At 38.6% G+C, this 21,717-nt stretch overlaps 1 protein-coding gene across 15 annotated transcripts in view; it reads left to right on the forward strand.

Annotated features, from left to right (window-relative positions):
* LOC134203570 (G-box-binding factor-like) overlaps positions 1–15,420 on the forward strand; it is a 59,905-nt gene extending 44,485 nt beyond the window's left edge. For 6 of the 15 annotated variants that reach the window (XM_062678424.1, XM_062678426.1, XM_062678421.1 and 3 more), the window contains 6 exons: positions 588–1,057; positions 1,205–1,456; positions 1,521–2,076; positions 8,181–8,314; positions 8,508–8,647; positions 9,044–15,420. In XM_062678424.1, the coding sequence (XP_062534408.1) occupies positions 772–1,057; positions 1,205–1,456; positions 1,521–2,076; positions 8,181–8,314; positions 8,508–8,647; positions 9,044–9,193 (1,518 nt within the window). In that variant the 5' untranslated portion in view covers positions 588–771 and the 3' untranslated portion in view covers positions 9,194–15,420. Of the gene's footprint in view, positions 1–285; positions 323–380; positions 526–563; positions 1,058–1,204; positions 1,457–1,520; positions 2,077–8,180; positions 8,315–8,507; positions 8,648–9,043 lie in introns of those variants that run through there. The other 9 variants (XM_062678423.1, XM_062678422.1, XM_062678430.1 and 6 more) reach the window with 6 other exon arrangements.
* Positions 15,421–21,717: the final 6,297 nt, after the last annotated feature.

The following is a 21,717-nucleotide window of genomic DNA, read 5'->3' on the forward strand; positions in this document are numbered from 1 at the left end:
ATTTCAATACAGTTCTGCATGTAAACCTTGTAACTTCGGCAAAATTTTAAAAAGTAGGTTATGAACTTCTCACACTCAAAAAATCACTATAGTAAAGAATAAAAAAATAATTAAAATGTCCATACAATCATTATATTAAAATCTTACAGTATATGTATAAATAGCTTACAGTTTTTTAATTAAAATCTGGCAGAATCTGTATATGTCCAGATGTTATATACTTTAAAACGCAAAACTTATTTTTAAAACGCACAATAAACGCAACATAACCGTTAGGTGGATTAATCTGTTTTTATTTCAATATCATCTAAAACAGCGTCCAGTAAGTCCATCTTCTGTGAATGCTAGTATTTTCACATTCTTTATACCACATACATTAGGCATTAGTCGGCAATGCATACAAAATAACATGCGTGTGAATTGTATCAAGTTTGAATCACGAATAAAATATAAATAGCACTTGAATCTGCTTTATTACCACACCACGACACACAGTTTTAAATTAACATCGACTACCCCACAAGTGTAATGATTTAATAATAGTTTGCAAATCCATACTTTAGTCACGCAACTACTGTATTTACCAGGTATCCCCTACTTTGTTTTACTAATTACGTAAATTCTCGGTGATTCAACGAATGTTACACATAGCTGTTAAGCGCAGCAACAAGTGTCGCCTATCGCAATCGAATCCATTTCCGCCAATAGCTCTCGGCTCGGCGTGACGACGCACCACCCACTGATGTGAACCACCCTCCATTCACAAATCAAATGGAGAATCCCTCCGTGATGCCAGCGTCTGGCCACGTAGCCAGCGTAAATGCATTGAACATGTTCGACAAGATGCACACGTCTCCGTTTACAGTGACTGCAGAATTGTCCCTTCCTGTGCCGGCACAACCACCATCAGTTTCGTCTATGTTTTATCCGCCCTTTGACGTACTCAATGTGACTTCGTCCTTCGTTTCCATTGCGTCACCAAGCCAGACACCCACATTGGTTACCACTAGCACCGTCGGGCCCTCTGTTAGTACCGAAGATTTCGTTGTGCTTCCAGGTAAATCGATTGCCGCATTGGCAAAGGAAAGTCATTGATCTTCCAACAACTTCGAAATATGCAATTGCTTTAAAATAATATTTCATTTCCTTCCGAGCCAGTTTGATTCTAATTGACTTTGATTTTCGCTTATTATAACTTAAACAGGGCCAGAGGACGTCCTGTTGTTCAACAGTTCCAATGGTCTGTACCAGCAGTCGGTGACGCTAACCGCCCGGATGTATCCGATTGAGGCCACCGCGGCAAAGTCAATCTGGGGCCTACCGACGCTGATCTGGGGTATCCTGATCGGGACCATTGTCATACTGATCGTTATCCTCGCGACACTTTTCTTCTGTTGCTGGCTACAACCACGATCTCGAAAATTGCTCAGCTCCAGCTATTACACGGGAAGCAACGGTAAGCAAATGAAACAATAGGTGAAGCAGTTCCTAATCTTTATCGTCTTGTCTTTGTTCTGCAGTATCTCACAACTCGGTCGTGCCCAAGTCGCACACCAGTGATTCGAACCAGCTAGTGATGCCATTGTCCATCGGGATATGCCCACCACAGTATAGCGCACCACCTCCCCCGACAAGCAACAACAGCGGTAGCAACAGCAGCAATCTTCACCAGCAAAACTGCGCGGCAGTAACATCAACCGGGATACCATGTCATCCTGCTGGAGGCAGTGTCGGTAACAGCGCCGGACACCACGGCAAATACGGCAGTTCACCGCAGCAGTATTCGCATGCATATCATCCTCAACAGCAACCACAGTTTCAACATCACCATCAATGCATTCATCATCAACAACAACAGCAGCAGCAGCAACAACAACAGTATCATTCTCATTATGCTCAACTGCAACATCAGCAGCATCAACAAAGTGGTCAGTACCCTCATCAACAGCAGACTTTACAGCAGTATTACAATCAACAGCAGCAACAACATCAGCAGCAACAACAACAACAGCATCAGCAAATAACGCAATACATTCATCCATCACAACAGCAAGCCCTTCAACAACAGCAACAGAGGTAAATCATGTAAATTTCACGATGTAAGCCTGCAGGTGATAAGTTTGAAACCACACTTGCCTATTCTCAATGAAATCAAAATCAGATGGCCTATTCAGATTACACCATTTAGTCATGAATAGTTTGTCTAATTTGCCAGCAACTCATTCTGCTTCTTCTTCAATTGATATACATCCAACTTTGGCATGCTCTTCAATTAAGTATTATTTTATTTCCTTAATTATTAATTGAAAGCTACACAGGTTTTCCCACCCAAAAACCTAATAGACCAGATCGAGTCGAACCTCGCCATCTCCGCTCCGGATTGGCTTCTCCAACAACTCATTTTCATTTCTGATACTGGTTACGGATTTTATTCATACTTTGATTTTGCCCGATTTAGCGTCCCGCGTCTCTCAAATACCATCACCACTGGCGGAGTTGAGCTGGGGCACAATGGACCACGTGACCCATCAAATCGAAATTTTTTCTCTGAAATTTAATTCTATGCGCTTAATTTTGATAATTTTGATCTTGAGAAAAATAACTAATTTTCTTAGAATTTTTATTAATCCTGTAGAAATTTCCGAAGGAATTTTTGAAGTTATTTTCGAGAGCATTTTAGAAGAAATTCTAGGAATTTCTTTACAAAATCCTATTGGTATTTCTCCGGGAATTCTATTGAGAATTCCGTCGTAAATTCCTGTATAAATTCGTTTGTCTAATCTATCTGAAAAATTTTCAGGTTTTTCCATGTAGATTTTTCTTCGAGAATTTCTAAAATTTCACCAGCAATTTATTAGAAAATTTCTTCTAAATATTTTTTTTTTATATATTTATTAGGGAGACTTTCAGCCCAAGGCTTGCTCGTCTCGTTCTTCTAAATATTCTTCAGAATTGTTTTCCACTCCAGGAATGATTTAGAAAATTTCTTCATTTATTACTTTTTAAGTTTCCTCCAGGAACTCCTTCGGAAAACCTTCTGGAAAGGTTTCGTTAATTCATCCAGAAATTCATTCGGAACTTTTTCTTTTAGTAAAACCATGCACAATTTATCAATTCAGCTGTTATTGGTCGACGGTACAGCAGCAGTGCCTTTCTCTGCTTTGTTCTCTCCGAGGCAGCCAAGTTGGTTGCGACGAGACGGACGCAATGAGAAAACAGAACTGTGCAATAAAAATCCTATTCGACTAAATGCTGATGTCATATTAGAAATTTGGAGACAGTACTCGTCGATAGCAAATCCTTCCGCACGCGATGGCATATGAGCAAGTCAAACCACCTTCCTTTTGCCAGTGGAGATATATCAGCTTCCACACTGATATTCTTCCTCCTCCCCTTCATACGGGAGCTTGGCAGAAGGAAGGTCGTGTGATATATGCCATCACAAATATTGCCCTCCGCTCGCTTTCAAATCGACTTCTATAAAAACATTCTTCATGCCTGCCGTATCCTAACGGAACTATCAATTCTATACTTTCGCCTCTAATGCTATCATGAACATTAGACCTGTTCACCATTTTCAAAAGTATTCCAGATTCAAAGTGCCACCCCTCTATTTCAATGAGTATCTTAAATGGAGTCTCCTGACCAATTTTCAGCCAAATCCATGTAAATTTGGAGGTGCATCAAACGAGATTTGTGATTTTTTAGACTTTTTCGTAGAAATGTCGTCTTAATGCATCAATTTAACTCCACATAATAAAAGGATTAGTCGTTGATAGCTTCTTTAGACTATTATCTACCACTTTGTCATTGATACTAGGATGTTTAAATGGCTTATTCTATGACTTTTTATTAGATTTAGCTGAAAAAATGCCTGAAAACCAGAAAAATAATTTTAGGTGCTTCTGGGGGTAGTATAAATTTTCAATATGTGCCCAATTCAATTTTTCCTTTCATTTCCTTCGAGTGTTGCGGAAGTTTCGTCCATACATCACTTTATTCTGAAAAATAAACTTCGCCATGTAATAATGCAGTTTTCATGAAATACTCAACATTTGAATAGGGTAGTCAAGCAAGACCATTCCCCCATGCTAAAACAAAGTTGACCATGATTTATGAGCAATGTCATCCAGTATTTTCGACCCACTGATATGGATCTAGAGTGGGCTATGTGGTAGTGTCAGGGCCTGCAGATCAAGAGGTCCACGGTTCGAGGCGCCTAGCAGTTGAAAATATTTTATTTATCAAGCCATGTATTCAATTCCATTTTGTCGATAATCTGTTGTCGCGGTCGGAAACATACTTTAAATTGAACGTGATAAAAAAATCTTATCAAGTTTAAAAAACATCTTGATTTACTAGTTATCCTCTCCTTAGTTATTGTACCACACTCATGGCACAACGAACATCGAACAAAACCTGATCGATCCCTCCCATTAACAAACCATTACTTCACAATTGATGACTGCAATGATGGACATATACTTATTATAATCTCAATCAGTGAAAGTTGTTTGAAATTAGTCAGTGGCATGAGTGATGCAATAACTAGGAGGAGGGTATAGGATCAATAACATTCAAATGTAGTTAACGACCCCAAAAGGTCATTGAAAACATGGCATTTCCATAAGACTTGACAAGAAAAAATCTTTATCTACTCGGCGCCTCGAACCGTGGACCTGTTGATCTGCAGGCCCTGACACTACCACATAGCCCACTCTAGATCCATACCAATGGGTCGAAAATACTGGATGACATTGCTCATAAATCATGGTCAACTTTGTTTTAGCATGGGGGGAATGGTCTTGCTTGACTACCCTATTCAAATGTTGAGTATTTCATGAAAACTGCATTATTACATGGCGAAGTTTATTTTTCAGAATAAAGTGATGTATGGACGAAACTTCCGCAACACTCGAAGGAAATGAAAGGAAAAATTGAATTGGGCACATATTAAAAATTTATACTACCCCCAGAAGCACCTAAAATTATTTTTCTGGTTTTCAGGCATTTTTTTCAGCTAAATCTAATAAAAAGTCATAGAATAAGCCATTTAAACATCCTAGTATCAATGACAAAGTGGTAGATAATAGTCTAAAGAAGCTATCAACGATTAATCCTTTTATTATGTGGAGTTAAATTGATGCATTGAGACGACATTTCTACGAAAAAGTCTAAAAAATCACAAATCTCGTTTGATGCACCTCCAAATCTTCATGGATTTGGCTGAAAATTGGTCAGGGGACTCCATTTAAGATACTAATTGAAATAGAGGGGTGGCACTTTGAATCTGGAATACTTTTGAAAATGGTGAACAGGTCTAATGAACATGTACGTCCAAGTTTGGAAGATGATATTAGCATTTCCATATCATTGTAAATCGTTTAACTTCACGTAGAAGTAACACACACGAAATCATTAATTTAGTTCACCATTTTGTAATGTATTTTTCGTATTTTTTAAAAAGCTGGATTGTTCTGTTTTAATGAAATCGTGAGGGATTAAACTTTCTAATTTCAAGCAAAAATATGACACAAACTCATCTACAGGTTTTACAATAGTTTCTATGTCACACCTATCCGTGGTCACCCATTGCTCAAATGATAACTGATCAATATATTTCTTCAAACTCAGCGAATAAAGTATTTTCCAATGATGAAGAATCTGGACAATCCGAACAAGATCGTAGATAGCAATTTGATGTTGTATTTTCACACAAAAGACTACCAGTTAACATTTTAATATCCTTTGTTAAATTGATTCTTTTCAAACTATGTAAAATAAGATTAATATTCTCATGGGTTGTGCACACACACACATTATGTGTTCCTGAATTGGAAAGAAGCTTACATTGCCTTGGCTGAAGGCTTGCAAATGAGGAAAAACCTATTTTAATATTATCGTGAATTTCCTTGAAGCGTGTGTACGCTTCTTTCAAAGTCGTCATCATTAATCGTTTTTGGATTGCTTGACGCTTTCCATCTTTTTTTACTGATACATAATCTTTTTGACCAGGCATAGCTCGACTTACTTCATCATCTTCAAAATATTGAACTACTATTTCTTTTGTCTCATCTGTTAATGCAGTACTAGACCTAGTATTTTTGGTTGAAAGACAGTTATTCTTCAATTGTTTTGCCTCTTTTACTGTATTTCTATTGGTTTTGAACTCATCAATGGCATCCTGAATAGACCACGAACTTGGCAGCATCGACAAAATCAATAATTTTTCTTTCCTTGTCGTGGCTGCATTCGAGAACCTTTCCTTCATATTTATAATTACCTCATCGTAGTCTGTATTTTCCACATCATCAGGTCCTAATTTGAAGAGGTTTCTTCGTACAGCTTCGTTTATTTCACGGTATTTTTCTCCGGGTAATAAACGTAGTCCATCTTACTCCATTTAATCGGAGTCACTTTTATCCCAGCTATGCCCTTGTTAAAGCGTTCGATGTTGACCTTTTGGATACACTCATCTTCCGATTGATTTGTTGAAACAGATTTCGCTGATGGTACGGTGGCAAGGCTCTCAGCACTTAATACTTCTGGTAATTCCTCAGTTGTTGTCGATACATCTGGCAATTCCTCAGTTGCTGTCGTTTTCGAACTTCCTGCGCTCTGCTCAACCGATGATATACAGATTGCTCTTTTGTCAACGTTTAGACGGCAGGACGTGCAAATGCGTAAATTTGTATTCAATGTGGACATTGGAGCATAACCAGTCGCTTTCAGTTTATCTATGGTGCTTTCGGTGAGATTTCGTAACTCTTTTGAACACTTTTTTCCATCAAACGGCCTACAACAGTTGAGAAAGCGGCTACTCATGTTGTTCGTAATATTTCAATAAACAAAATCACTTTTAAGTTTTTACTGACTAGTTTGGTGTCATTTGCTTGACTGAAGAAAAAATTACTATAAGATCTTTAACAACCTTAGTAGTAGTAATGTTTTTGCTTTTCGTGAGCATTGTCATGGTATGTACCTATCATGCATTTGTTGTTGTTGAAGATACCCGTTTCCTCCCGATCATAAAGTCTATTCTCTAAGAGGTATATTTTTTGCAGGTAAACTATAGACGTACACGTGTATATAAATCTTTGATTTTGCAGCTTTTGTCTTAAAAATAACATTTCTGATATGTTTCTATCAACGTTATTATCAACAGGTTTCAACACTATTAAAAGAATTTTTCGCCAGTCACGTGCAATGAAAATTATGACACTATCAATACTTTTGATCACAACACTGGATCGTGTCTAAGTTTCTTATAGATGCTATGAATAATTAAATCAAAATATCATGAAAACAACTTGTTTAAATCACGTCCCTTAACAATAAAATCTGCATCAAACTGCAATTCTCGAAATAACTTACACAGAAAAATTTTTTTTACTAAATGTGAAAATTGTGAAATGTTTGAAATGTCATAACTTTTTGTTTATTAGTTTACCATCACCAAATTTTTATGGTAGATAGCTAATATAATGGACCGTTTTCCCTAAAAAATTAAGTTCGAAAAAGATAGGGTTTTGAGATATTTGAGTTTTTGTGACAAAAATGATATTTTTAAAGGCAAAAAAATTTTTTTTACTGTGCACATTTTCTTAAGAATCACCATTTAGTTGTCTAACTTTGCTGAAAAAATCATAACAATCGAACATTCCGTTTTTGCTGTGCAGCTTTTTAAATATTTTTGAACCATTTTCACATACACCCTTTTGAAAAGTTAGTCGTGACTCAATATGAAGATTTGATATCGAAAAATGACGATTTAGATGAAATTGAAAAACTGTGCAGAGTTTCAAATATTTTCGAAATGGTCGCTCAGGATCGACTGACATGCCCCCGTGGAATGCCTCCGTTTCAAAATTTGTCTTTTAGGCGAACAAAAATTTTTCAATGCTTCACATGTCAATTCATAGATGATTCATTCAAGTTTTATGCAACGACAGCATGGTGTCAGAGATTTTTCGTCGATGGTTTTCCTCCTCATCTCACGGTCTGTTCCTGTGGTATATTAAATAATGGTTGCATAGGCAATTTAAGCAGCATTTTTGCGTGGCTAGTAAAGAGAGATCCATGCAAGATTTATTTTACATTGTGTCATATGTGTTCCCATTAAATATTAATTGTCCATCCGCATTTTAATGAAGTGCATTGTTCGTTCGTTATTTTTGCAGAGAGCATCAAACCCAACAACACCACTATCATCATCAGCCGCACCATCACCAACAGCAACAACAACACCAGCAGGGACAATTGGTGCATCACAAATCCATGTGGGCCATTAATCCACTGTATGCCTCCAGTGGGGGTAAGTAATGATAAACTATTTACTGACTCGTCCTGTTATTTCATCAGAATCTCAAACACGGTGCTCATCAATCTACGGCTGCACCAGGTTTATTAATGTTTGAAAACTAATATTTAATTGAAAGCAAGTTAATTTTTCGAGTTTGTACCTAATTCTGTCTGCTTCTTTTTTTCGCATGCCACTTTTGATCTAGGAATAAATGATGCTAGCGGTGATGGAACCGACGAGGACTGTGGCAGCACATCCTACAGAACACGATCCCTACCGTCGTGGGGCAAAAACAAGCAGAGGCCGTTATCCAACGCGGATGACCTGGACGAACTGTATGCTAAGGTAAGGGGACCTCCTTTGTCGAAGGATAGACAAGCAATTTAAAAAAACCTTTTCCGTAACTTTTTTGTATAAACTTATGATTTTGATACAAATTGGCATATTCTACGAGTAGTGACATGGTTAATGCATCTGAGAATAACCGAAATCGACTGACCGAACGTTACTCTACTCGTATAAAAAGGCCCAATATTTTTGAAAAGTAGAAAAGGATATTGCAGATTAAAATGCAGTTACCTACATATTCGCAATAATTTCATTTGTACCCTATAAACGGAAAAGCGTTTAAAAAGAGAGATTGTTAGAAGTCTTTCGGAAAAAATAAAACCAAGCTCATTTCTAAACCTGGAGGGTTTTTTTTTATTATAGAATTTCTATTTCACATTGTCTTTTTTGCAGGTGAATTTCAGCAAAAAGCGCCGCAATCGAATGCGCAACGATGAAGCGGCTATCATTGCCTTGTGCCGATCGCGATCGCAAAACCTTTCGGCACTTCCTCTGTCCGATCAGGATGCGGTCGTAGTGTACGATGAACGGACGGCTCTATAAACGTGATTACGATGCCCGGAAGGACAGTGACGACGAATCTTAAAATTAGAACGGAGATCATCTGTCTGTTTCATAAAGAATCGCGTTCCAATCAAGCAGGGGTCCCGTTAGGACTCCAAACGTGATGAAATAAACAAATACGATTTCTAGGTAATCAATCGATTCTAGTCATATGGCTTTTGAAAAAAAAACTTAACTGACGGAATATGAAATTCACATTTTGAATATGCGAGAAGATTTTTCCTTTCTTATGAATATGCATCATCTACAGCTTTTTAGCAAGAGAAGAAACGGTTAATCGATTTAAAAAATTAAGGGACTGTTAAACCCTTTAGCGTTAACGTCATGAATATTCATCGCAACAGTTTGTGTTCCTTTTTATACGTATAAAAAATAAGTGGATACGGCTATAGAGGGTGGAATTCATAGATTACCGAAGACAACTGCTTTTTATGAAACTCATCACCGATCAACCACACATTCACTCTTATTCAGAATAATAAGGGCTTTTCAGGTTTTATTCTATTACATATTGTTAGCAGCGGTTTCTAAAACTTACTGTTTTCAAATTTTGTCAGGAGATTCTCTGTATATCAAAGAATGCTGCAGCTACGCTTCAGAATACATATTTCAGTTTTATATTCACGTAACATTGGTAGACTAGAACAAAACCTGCTGAAACCGTCATTTTTCCTAGTTAGCCATACGTCCGCTCTTTTTTCCACTATCTGTAGCCACGACTAATCATGAAGGCACATTTTGATAGTTTGTGTTGCTATCGATATAATAAATAAGGGTAAGCGTTAAGTGGACATATTTATCATCAGACAAATTGTCAATAAATATGTAAATCATTTAGGAAAATTAATCATTGTTGGCGTTTGTTCCCCGAGACAGAATTCGAGCTCTTCTCATTGAATTCAAGATATTGAACTTTTAAACAGAAACTTCCTATATTTGTAACCAAAGAAATAACCTTTTCGTAAGAATACCTAAACGATATCATATAAAACAGAAAACAGAGAGAGTGTAAATGTTGTTATTTATACAAGAAATTGTCATATTTCGACTATTGAACCTAATAACGTTTACAAAGACTGATAGAATTCCCATTGAGAAAAAAAAAAGATTTTTGTAAAATATTACTAACTACATTCATCAAGTTAGTGCCAGATATTCTTTAAATTCTGCATGTGAATTAATTGTGATTGAAGTCATGACAACTGCAATGATATTTCTAACCTTTATTTTTATTGAAAAACGGTTTTATGTTTAGCTCGCTGCGCTACATGCCTTTTTGTATCATCCGGAGCTATATCGAACACTTCTAGCTTTTTCCACTTTCTTAACACTACAAATACCGAGATAATATTTGGATACCTGGATACCTGGTTGGCTACAGCGTCGATACACCTATGCCTGGCGTATTGTAGAGCTCCATAATCGTAGGTCTTGAGCGATGTTCCTCCAGTTTCTCCGAACGCTCAGGCCCGATTCCACCGCGTACAGCCAGCGTGCAGTTCCACGAAGTCGCCGGCCCCTATCTGATTATCTGTTGAATATTGTTTCCGCTATTCGCTAAAGGGCCACTGGTATAATTAGAGTTTTGTATAGAGCAAATTTCGATTCCGTCTGCATGTTGCGGGACCTAATCTGGTTACGTAATACGTAAAAGGCCCTATTTGCAGCAGCAATTTTTCACTTCACGGGAAACGTCATTGTCACATGTCACAAGCGTGACATGGCAAAGTTAATGGTTAAGCCTATCATCGCCGTCTCCCTCTTCAGTGGGACAGAAGCCTCCACTACTGCTCTGCGATCGTTTCCAATAAGGTCGATGTCTTCCGCAAAGCCCGGGAGCATATGCGACCGTGTGATGATAGTGCCGTTCCTCTGCACGCCAGATATTCTAATAGCGTTCTCGAGTTCAATGTTGAACAATAAATTCGAAAGTGCATCAACCTGCTTCAACTAGTCTAAAGTCGCAAACGAGGTTGACACTTCGTCTGCAATCCGGATACTTAATTTCGAGCATTCCAGCGTTGCACGTATCAGTCTTATCAGTTTTGCCGGAAAACCATGTTCGGACAGTATCTGCCACAGCTCATTTCTTTTCACCGAATCGTACGCTGCTTTGATATCAATTAACAGATGGTGAGTCTGCAAGTTGTACTCCCGGAATTTATTAGGGATCATCGGTTGGCTAAACATCTGATCCATTGTTGATTGGCCCTCACGAAAACTTGCCTGGTATTCGCCGACGAAGGACTCCTCAAGCGATCTCAGTATGTTAAACAGGATTTTGTACTCTGAGTTCAGAAGGGTGATCCCTCTGTAATTGGCACACTCTAGTCTGGACCCTTTCTTATAGATTGGGCATATGAGGCCATCCAACCAGACGGCAGGCAGTTCTTCATCCTCCCATATTTGCTGGATAATGTGGTGGATTGATTGATGCAGCTGATCACTCAGATTGGAGGAAACTTAAAATTTAAATCGCTATATCGGAAGGTAGTTGACCTGATAGATCAATTGATCTGAACTCCGGAAGACTTGGGAGAACTTGAAATACTTGCTACAAGCATGAATGAATTGCAAGTTATACCTATAGGTTATTTGGACATGTGTGGACTTGATAGGTTGACGTCATTTTGTACAGAGCGCAGTTGATCTGGTAGACCAATTGATCTGAACTCCGAAACGGACATCGGTATGATCTCGAACGTAGTTGACCTGGTAGACTAATGGATATGAACTCCGAAACAGTTTGAAGAACTTAGAACACCTGGTTTAGGCATGACTGAATTGCAAGTTATACCCATAGGCTCTATGGACATGTCTGGGCTTGATGGGTTGACGTCGGTGTGATACAGAACGTAGTTGACCTGGTAGACCAATTGATCTGAACTGCGGAACAGTTTGAAAGACTTAGAACACCTGGTACAGGTATAGGCTCTAAAAACATTTGTGGGCTCGATGGGTTTACGTCGTGGTGATACAGAACGTAGTTGACCTGGTAAACCAATTATCTGAACTCCGGAAGAGTTTGGAGAACTTAAAAACCTGGTACAGGCTTGATTGAATTGTGAGCTATACCCAAAAGCTCTATGGACATGTGTGGACTTGATACATCGACGTCGTTTTTGTACAGATCGTAGTTGATCTGGTAGACCAATTGATCTCAACTCCGAAACGAACGTCGGTGTGTTACAGAACTTAGTTGACCTGGTAGACTAATTGATCTGAGCTCCGAAACATTTTGAAGGACTTAGAACACCTGGTAGAGGCATGATTGAATTGCAAGTTATACACAAAGGCCCTATGGACATGTGTGGGCTTGATGGGTTGACGTCGTTGTGATACAGAACGTAGTTGACCTGGTGACCAATTGATCTGAACTCCGGAATAGTTTGGAGAACTTGAAACACCTGGTACACAAAGGCTCTATGGACATGTGTGGGCTTGACGGATTAACGTCGTTGTGATACAGAACGTAGTTGACCTGGTAGGTCAACTGATCTGAGCTCCAGAACGATTTGGAGAACCTGGAATTTCTGTAGGAATATTGTTCATATTACGTTATCTATGTCCTCAGGATTATTTTTTGGACACATTTATGAAAAATCCGATTCAAGATTGTTTTCCAACATACAGTCGACTCTCTACATCTCGATGTTCTATATCTCGATATCTCTCCATATGTCGATGGTTTTCTCAGTCCCTTCAATTTACATACATTGGGCTTTCTACATCTCGATAACCTCCCTATCTCGATATCCCTCTATCTCGATGGGTTCTGATCATATTTTGTTCAGGATATACTCTCCTTATGTCGAATATAGTCAGATTTTCAGGCTACTAGACCATCTTTGAACAATAACAAACACATCAACAACAGGAAACGACATTTGTTTTGTTGTCGTTTTTCATAGCAACTAGCTTTTTTGGATCTAGTACCCATTTAAATTTTCCTTCCATGCCTCGATCTCTCCCTATCTCGATGGTCCCTTCAATATCAAGATGTGGAGAGGCGACTGTAGTAAACCCTTCCAAAGGCATGTAGGGATTGAGCACCCCTAGAAACACAAAACGTCAGTACTATGAAACTACATGAAAGAATTTTGAAAATCGGTCAACGGGCTGCTGAGACATAAATAGCTATTTAAATTTCAAGTTTCTTCCAAATCTGACCGAACTCGGTATTCGGCGTGTTAATACCGGGTTCGTCCTAGAGTGCGGCGACACTCACTCATGTGCCCCGAGCACATTATTTATAGGCTGCTTTAGCATTCATCTGGGCCCAGGTCACGTTCCTACCGACTTCCTTTATTCATTTGTAGAGACTTCGTAGCTTCGGCAGCAGAGGCGGTGTCATGTTCCGCCGGATTCCAGTCCAACACATGCTTACAGACTTCGCCTTCTGTCTTTCGTAATGTGTGGCCGATTCACCTCCATTTATGCCTTTGAATTTCTATTGATATCGGTTTTTAATGGCATCGTTAATAGAACTCAGCATGTTAAATCCAGTAGTGAAGCCATCAGGCTCGAATTATAAAACATATAGGCATCGGTACATGCTTGTAGGTGGAATCGACTTTAGAGGTGGTACTACGGGCTCTAGAAGATACTGCGGTCGAAAAATATTCACACTCGCACCAAATGTGACGGACATACGACCGGTAGTCCTCTACGGACATACTCGAGGAGGAATTGCAATCTCTCGGAGTATTCGGAAGACGGGTGCTTAGGACCATATTTGGCGGTGTGTGGCGGCCCAAGGATAACCCACGAACTCGCCCAGCTCAATGGCGAACACAGCATCCAGAAGGTAGCTAAAGCCGGAAGGGTACAATGGGCAGGGCATGTAGCAAGAATTCCGGACAGCAACCTTGCAAAGACCTTTTTGGATTCCATGCTTCGAATGGCTGCTTCAATCTCCTCCAGTTATGGGCAAGGTGAATACAAACAGGTGTAGCAGTATGCCAATTTCATGATTCAGCCATCTTGGATTTATATATGGGGCAGCCACCGAGTTTGTTTATGTTTTGCACCGAAAATGAATTTTTCACCCCCGCGCTAGTCTCTCCCATCTACTGTCGAAGTGAGTGAACCCTGATATAAGAACCCTGGTTATGGGGTTTCGGAACTACGTCGCATCATTGGCGGCTCTTGCCGAGATGTTGGTGTTTAGTCGGGAATCGAAACTTGAAAAGTTGCTCGAAGTGCTCGAACCATCGTTTCAGCTAATCAGTTGGCTCGGTAATTAACTAATTAGTCGCATCTTTCACTGGCATCTCTGGACTCATGCTTTCTCCACGCAAACGTCGTGAGCTACATTCATCGTCAAAACAAATATTCTGTCTCTTATTATTAACATTCGGTTATCTTAGTAGTTATCTTATGTTATTGAATCCGTAATATAAACGTCGTATTATTTAAATCCCATGCAGTATTTTGAAAATGTGTGACACGACTTGGGTTGGTGTTATATCGAATTCGAATATATTAAAACATAAATAGTAAACGACTATAGCGCAGTGTAGATCAAAATCATCCGAAGACACGTTTCAAAACTCTTAATTATAATTCTCGAAAGTTTTAATTAGCCGTGAATGCTCACATGTGGTGTTTTTCTTTTCTTCGGTGGTAGAACAATGTGCGATGCTGATGAAAATCACAGTTTTATTTCATGAAGTAAGCTATGGCGCACTTCATCGCATTGTACAAATCCTTAGTCCATAACTCGGCAAAATTCTAGCGATACTTTCACTAGTGAGATATTTACATTGTTCGTGTAGTAGAATTGGCAAAAATTGCATATAAATAATGCGGGAAATAAAATTAAGTAACTTATTCTCCCGTTTCAATCATATTAGTTCATTGCGAAGGGTGATATACCTACCTTTAGATAAATAAGCGTGCAATCTAGTTTAGGTTAAAAGCAGATATCATTAAAAATGATGAGAGGTAAGCGAAAGATACTAATTGGAGAAAAAAAACTAATCGGAAACTATTAAAGAGAAGCAGGTTTTGAGTGGTTTTAATTTGCTGGCAATAGTAACATGGAATGTTTGACATAGAAGTTTTAAAAAAGCTTTGAAGGGACTAATGTTGGGATCATTGCATATGCAGTCACGATAGTATACAGGAAACCAGAGCAAGGCTTGTTCTGAGCTTGTGAAAGCAGAAAAATACTGAAGACAGATGGAATAAATATCAAGTAAAATATTGTTCACTACAGTTTTCCACTTCAACGTTCCGAAAATCCATCACCCAGATCAATAAACCTAGCGGTGGTTGTGCCTTTTTTTCTGCAAAACATGGTTAAACAATCCACCATCAAATTATAAAATTATAAAAAAAGAGAGAGAAGACAGGTCATATGGTCATGTGTTCAAAGTGTTTCATGTTTTCATGTTTTATACAAGATTCAACAGAACTGAAAATCAACAACATGCTCAACTTGTATTGACTGTAAACATGAGATCCATCCGACACAAATCTGTGTTTTCATCATCGTCAAGTATTCTACTAATAATCCGGGAATCTAGTTCATAATTTGGATCACTTTGAAAAAGTGGCTTTTGACCGTCTTTTGGAAGATTGGTCCTACTGTGCGCCGGCAAGAAAAATTTAAACGAATGATGCCATTGAATTTTTTTTTACCTGCGCATAACTGAAAATAAAGTATCATTTGACGTCCAAAATGCGTTGCAGATCAACCGGCTAGTGTAAATATATTTTTACTTTTTGCCCGAAGCAAAAACTTTTCTATCTTTTGTAATATTTATATAATCTGCATATTGAAATCGCCTCGGAAGTCGCAGAATTGATAAGCAGAGCAAATGAAAACTCGACTGGTCACTGGTCAGTTAGTGGAATAGAGGTAATAAACTATAGAGGAAGATTGTCGCTGTCGTCAGCGACGATCCTCCTCTACGTTTTGACAGATAGATATCCGACATGTTTGCGAACGATAACAAAGGGAACCGCAGCGACAATCGTAGTTTATTACCTCTATTGTTAGTGGAGCAAACAGAAAGTGATTTTATTAACTTAAAATATTCAATGCCTACTATACTAACAAACACCAAATATAGTATATTAACAATATAGTCCACTTCGTAAATCCCCATATATCAGGCAAGAGACAACACATTCACACCATCTTGCGTCACAAAAGGTAACTAAATTAGTTACATTAAATGCCTGAAAACGATAGCCAAGGGGTGCGTTAACTGTAAAAATTACACTAATCTCACAATTTTTGGAAATTTGAGTTACATTTTTTTAAATTTTATTTTTAAACTCGGATATCAAAATGGGGTCATGGGATGATTTCTAGCACATTATTTCGAAATGTTAGGTTGCGTATTGAATAATACGTTTAAGCACCCCTTCGGAATGTCTCTTCACTACATTGCTTGCCTTTTGTGGCACCGCGGCGCTACTGCGTTGTCTCTTCAAATCAGCCAGAGTGGACTATATTGGTAATAGAGTATATTTGCAAACACTTACTATGCTAACATCTTTCCTTAAGCGCACATTTGTTATGAACCCCAAGTTTGTTCCTATCTTCATTATACTTCGGACCAAGTAAGGATTTCGTCAAGATGTCCGCCGCTTGAAGATTGGATGCTACGCGTATTTCAGCTTGATGGTTTTAGCTTCAACTTGTTCACGGACATAGTGGTGCCTGATGTCAATATGTTTGCTACGTGTCGAGTAGCCAACTTCACGCTCCGCCAAGTTGATAGCGCTTTTGTTGTCACAGTGGATCACCAGAGCATCGTTTGTCCCGTGAAGCTCATGTATAATCCTCTCCACCACATGGCCTCCTGACTTGCGGTTGACAGAGCCATGTACTCTGTCTCAGTTGTTGAAAGCGCCACGGTAGATTGCCGCTTCGAGTTCCAACTGATAGCTCCGTTCTTCTTCTTCTTATTGGCATTACATCTCCACACTGGGACAGAGCCGCCCCGCAGCTTAGTGTGCATTAAGCACGTCTACAGTTATTAACTGCGAGGTTTCTAAGACAATTGTCTTAACTTAAGTTACCATTTTTGCATTCGTATATCATGAGACTAACACGATGATACTTTTATGCCCAATCCGAATCCAAAAATTGCCTACACTGGCACCTGGGATCGAACCCAGCCACTCTCAGCATGGTCTTGCTTTGTAGCCGCGCGTATTACCGCACGGCTAAAGAGGGCCCCGATAGCTCCGTTACTCTACATAAAAACGTTTCAGCTGACTGACCATCGTGCATCGGGGTCGTTTCCCCGAGAGTCTATTATATATAGAGTTACGCAAAGAGTGAAGCCAAATCTACCTATTGAACTGTCAAACCGTCTACCTATCGAGCAAAGTAAACAAATGCTTGTTGGTAAGGCGGAAGTGTTGTTATCGCCTAATGATTTTTATGGCGAATTAAAACGCACGAATTGAAATGTATTAGATTTGTTCTAGGAACAGCTTCAAAAACTTCAATACACCCCCCCAATAAAGTAGCAACAAGAAACTCACGTGTTTGCACTCTGTGGGTGACTTGGTTATCGAATTAAAAAGCTTTTGCAGTGAACACTCCCATGAAGTCACTTTAAGGGTTGAACGAAAATGAAAGTTGCAAACACAATAACAAGAAGATTATTCAGAATAAGTGTAAGAAGATCCTCTTTGCGCAACTGGAGGAATGTAGATATACTGTTCATATTGCTTTTCTCACCGAAGAATAGACTACCGTGCAAATTTTTCAAAGTACCAAAACAAATGCTCACACGTCCAATTCTATATAGAAATTAGCGAAAGCACAATCCAAAACATCATTCTTGCACCTTATCTCACACCCCAAACAGCTCTTTCTTGCAGTGGAGACGTCATTCATATATGGAGAAACTGGTTGGAACATATTTTGGTGGGACAATATTTTTTGCATGGGAGTCGAACACGGCGCAAAATTCATCACCGTCATTAGTCGTCTGAGTACACGCGACCGCTTACGTAAAGGCAATCAAACTCATCAAATGCTTTAGCCAAGCAAGCTTTTGGCACAGCAGAGTGCGATTGAATTCGCATTCTATACCGTCCCGCCCAGTCCGTTACTGGGGAGCATGGAGTGCGATCCTCTCGTTTAATAAACAATGTGCACTCGCTTGACTGTGGATATACAACAGTAAAGCACATGTGGAGATTGGGCAAATCAAGCATCCGAAAGATATTCAATTTGCAAAAAAGAGAGCTAACCGCGGTGGAGGTTGGTACTCGGATTCTGATGGCTTTTCCGCAAACGTGACCTTTAAGTGGTCTTTTGTGTAGGGGTTATCACGCCTATCTAGAGAGTAGGAGGTTGAGGGTTCGAGTCCCTCCAAGACACGTGGATTCTTTTTCGCAAATTTCATATCAATTTGTCCATTTCGAAACATATGCTGTGCATATGCACAGCCAAGATATTTAACAAAAAAATGGTTTTCGTACGGCCGAGTTGCCGAATAATATGCAATTAATTAAAATGGGAAGATAAAGGGTACGAGGGGAGCGGGGAGGTTCCTTCAATTAAAAAATGAGGCTTCTGAATGAAAATAATTCACTATATTTTTCAAGGTGTGAACATTTTCATTTGACAGTTTTACAATTTAGATTTGAATGTTCAAACTTTTAATTTTAGAGCGACATACCACTTTTGAACAATGATCGTTGCAAAAGTTGGCGTACTTTTATTTTGAACTTATGCAACTCTCTACGAAAAAGAACCAACGCAACTTTTTAAAATTACCAATGGTTTTTTTTTAAATTTTATTAATGTTTTTTCTTTCTGTGTAAAGAATCTAAAAACAATTAAAATAGCTTTATCGAAAATGTTGTTCAAATTATAGATAGTGGAATATATAGATGAGCGAAGATAAATCCTCTGTCTCCAAACGAACTGTCAAACGTGTCTCCAAATGAGCATGACGTCACGATTTCAATGGAAACGTTAAGGGCTGTGACGTCATATGCGCGTGTGCACGGGCAAAAAAATCGACTCAGCCATGCTTTCGCTCATCTATAGATTCTACTATCTATAGTTGTATATAGTTGTTGTGCCTCATGTACACACCAAATTTCTTTCGCTGAAAACCAGCAAAATTTTGCTGATTTTTTTTTGTGCTTTTCAGCAAAAATAGATACTGATAATACTAATGACACACTGGTGGTATTCGTACCATGGTACAAGTTGTACCACTAGTGTGTCACCTTGTACCATGCTGGTACAACGTGGAAAACCATGGTACAATATGTACTAGGGTATATAACCGTGGTACTTGTACCATCAGTGTGTCTTTAGTATAATCCAGCAAAATCCGATCTGGGCAAAGTGACAGTTAATTTACTGAACCTTCAGCAAAATCAAAATATTGTTTGCTGGTTATCAGCAATAGACCTGTGCAGGAGTTCATCAAATTCACTCACCCGATGGATTTTGATTGACATTTGAGCGGGTCGTCTTCTTGAACAAAAGTTCATTTTGCGTTCATTATGCGACCCGCTCAAACGTCATAATTTCTTGGGGGAGTTCATTTTGCGTTAGTCTATTGGCTAATGGATGCGTTTTGCTGTATTTCCAGTATATTTTAAATTCATAAATATTGCGATTTTATGTTATTAAAGTATAGATTAAGTAAAGGGACTGAGATTCAATATCAAAACGTACACATTATTTTTACATTTTTTTTTGCACATGTTATGTTTCTTTTCTTTATTTTTCAAACATTTATTCATCGACGAATGTTTTTAATCTCTATTTGTTGGAGATAAATATCCAGCTCATGTAGCCATGGACTACATCGAATTTTTGGTTGTCAGCGGCATTGTTCGACTGAAACAAAATATATTTGTTTGAAATTGAAATCGAATAGCTTAAAGCAACAAATTTGATTTTACTTACAGAGATTTTTGCACAACAGGAAAAGCACTTTGTCGCTGACTTCCATTCGGAAAGAAGAAAAATGGCAGTCCAAGTGAAACAAATACTTGCCTAAATATCTATTTGTTAGTTATGATTTGCTGGTTCTCAGCAAAAGAAAAAAATGCTGTTATGCGTTCAGCAATTAAAATTTACTGTTTCAGGGGTTTTTTGGAATTGTTTGCTGGTATTCAGTAAAATGTGGCACAAAATACTGATTAAAGCCTCAAACGAAATACAACGGAACGGCGACGGAAACGGCAAATTTGACAGAAAATATATGGGCAACTGTTAAATTTTCCGTTTCCGTCGCCGTTCCGTTGTATTGCGTTTGGGGCTTAACAGTTGATATTATTTTGCTTACTGGTTTTCAGTAGATGTGTATGCTGAATTTCAGTACACATCGAGCAGAAATGGCAGAAATGCTGAATTCCAGCAGAACAATATGTTTCAACCAGCTGATTTCAACCAGCAAATCGAATCGCTAAATCATGAATCGAAAATTTGGTGTCAAAAATTTGGTACGTCGTCGTACGGGGATGGATGATGCTCTGTCCGAATGCTGATATTCACGGCGCTGTAGTGATTACCGGTTGGTCTTCTTCTTCTTCTTATTGGCATTACATCCCCACACTGGGACAGAGCCGCCTCGCAGCTTAGTGTTCATTAAGCAATTTACCGGTTGGTAATTTACCAATTACAGCCCGCTTCCTCCTGGTCGCCAGGAATTCACCTTGCGAAACTTCGGTGCCGTTTATTTGGCAAAGTAAACTTAAAAAAGCACTTGATCGATTTTGCGTGAAGAGATCCAAACTAAGGCTGCGAACCATTCCACCGATTCGTTTAACTTTTAGTTAAAATTTGACATTTTGATGGTTATTTTCTCATCGTGGTTAAAATTTTACTCTGAAGCCGACCCATTTGTGTTTTGACAGATTGATGGTTATTTGAAGCGAAATGGATTTGGCGCCAATTTTCTCGCGAACAAAGTTTAACTATCGAACTGTCAAATCTAACCATGCTCTGGAGCAGGGTTATTTTTAACCACGGCGAAATAACCATCGAACTGTCAAATTTTAACTAAAAGTTAAACGAAGCGGTGGAATGGTTCACAGCCTAAATGCGTCTGACTCGGTCCGATGCGACACAGGGCATGAAAAAGCCTAAACTTATAAATAACTAATCTTATATTGCCGATTTCACCAATTTGAAGAGTTATGTGAACATTGTGATTTGCCCGCTTCTTTTCCTCGCACCCACTCTCATTTCGAGTTGATCGATTTTTGTTACTGAAATTTACCCAATTATAACCCATTACTCGTTAGTCATATGTAAGCGTGTACAGTAAATCGATTCCCGACATGATTTGACGTCTATTTGTTTTAGATTGAGCACTCACAAATATTATACACGGAAAATCAAACTTTTTTGAGTGTATTGAGTGTGAGAAAAAGATGACTGTGAGAAAAAAAATCTCGCAGAACTCTTATAAAGTGCAAAAAGCGCAATAACTAAAATATCTTTTGATTCAAATAATAGATCAATGCAAACTCTAACTTAACCTCACTTATTTTGACAG

The sequence above is a fragment of the Armigeres subalbatus genome, unplaced genomic scaffold (genome assembly GCF_024139115.2).
Source record: "Armigeres subalbatus isolate Guangzhou_Male unplaced genomic scaffold, GZ_Asu_2 Contig1974, whole genome shotgun sequence".
In the NCBI taxonomy this organism is placed as follows: Eukaryota; Metazoa; Arthropoda; class Insecta; order Diptera; family Culicidae; genus Armigeres; species Armigeres subalbatus.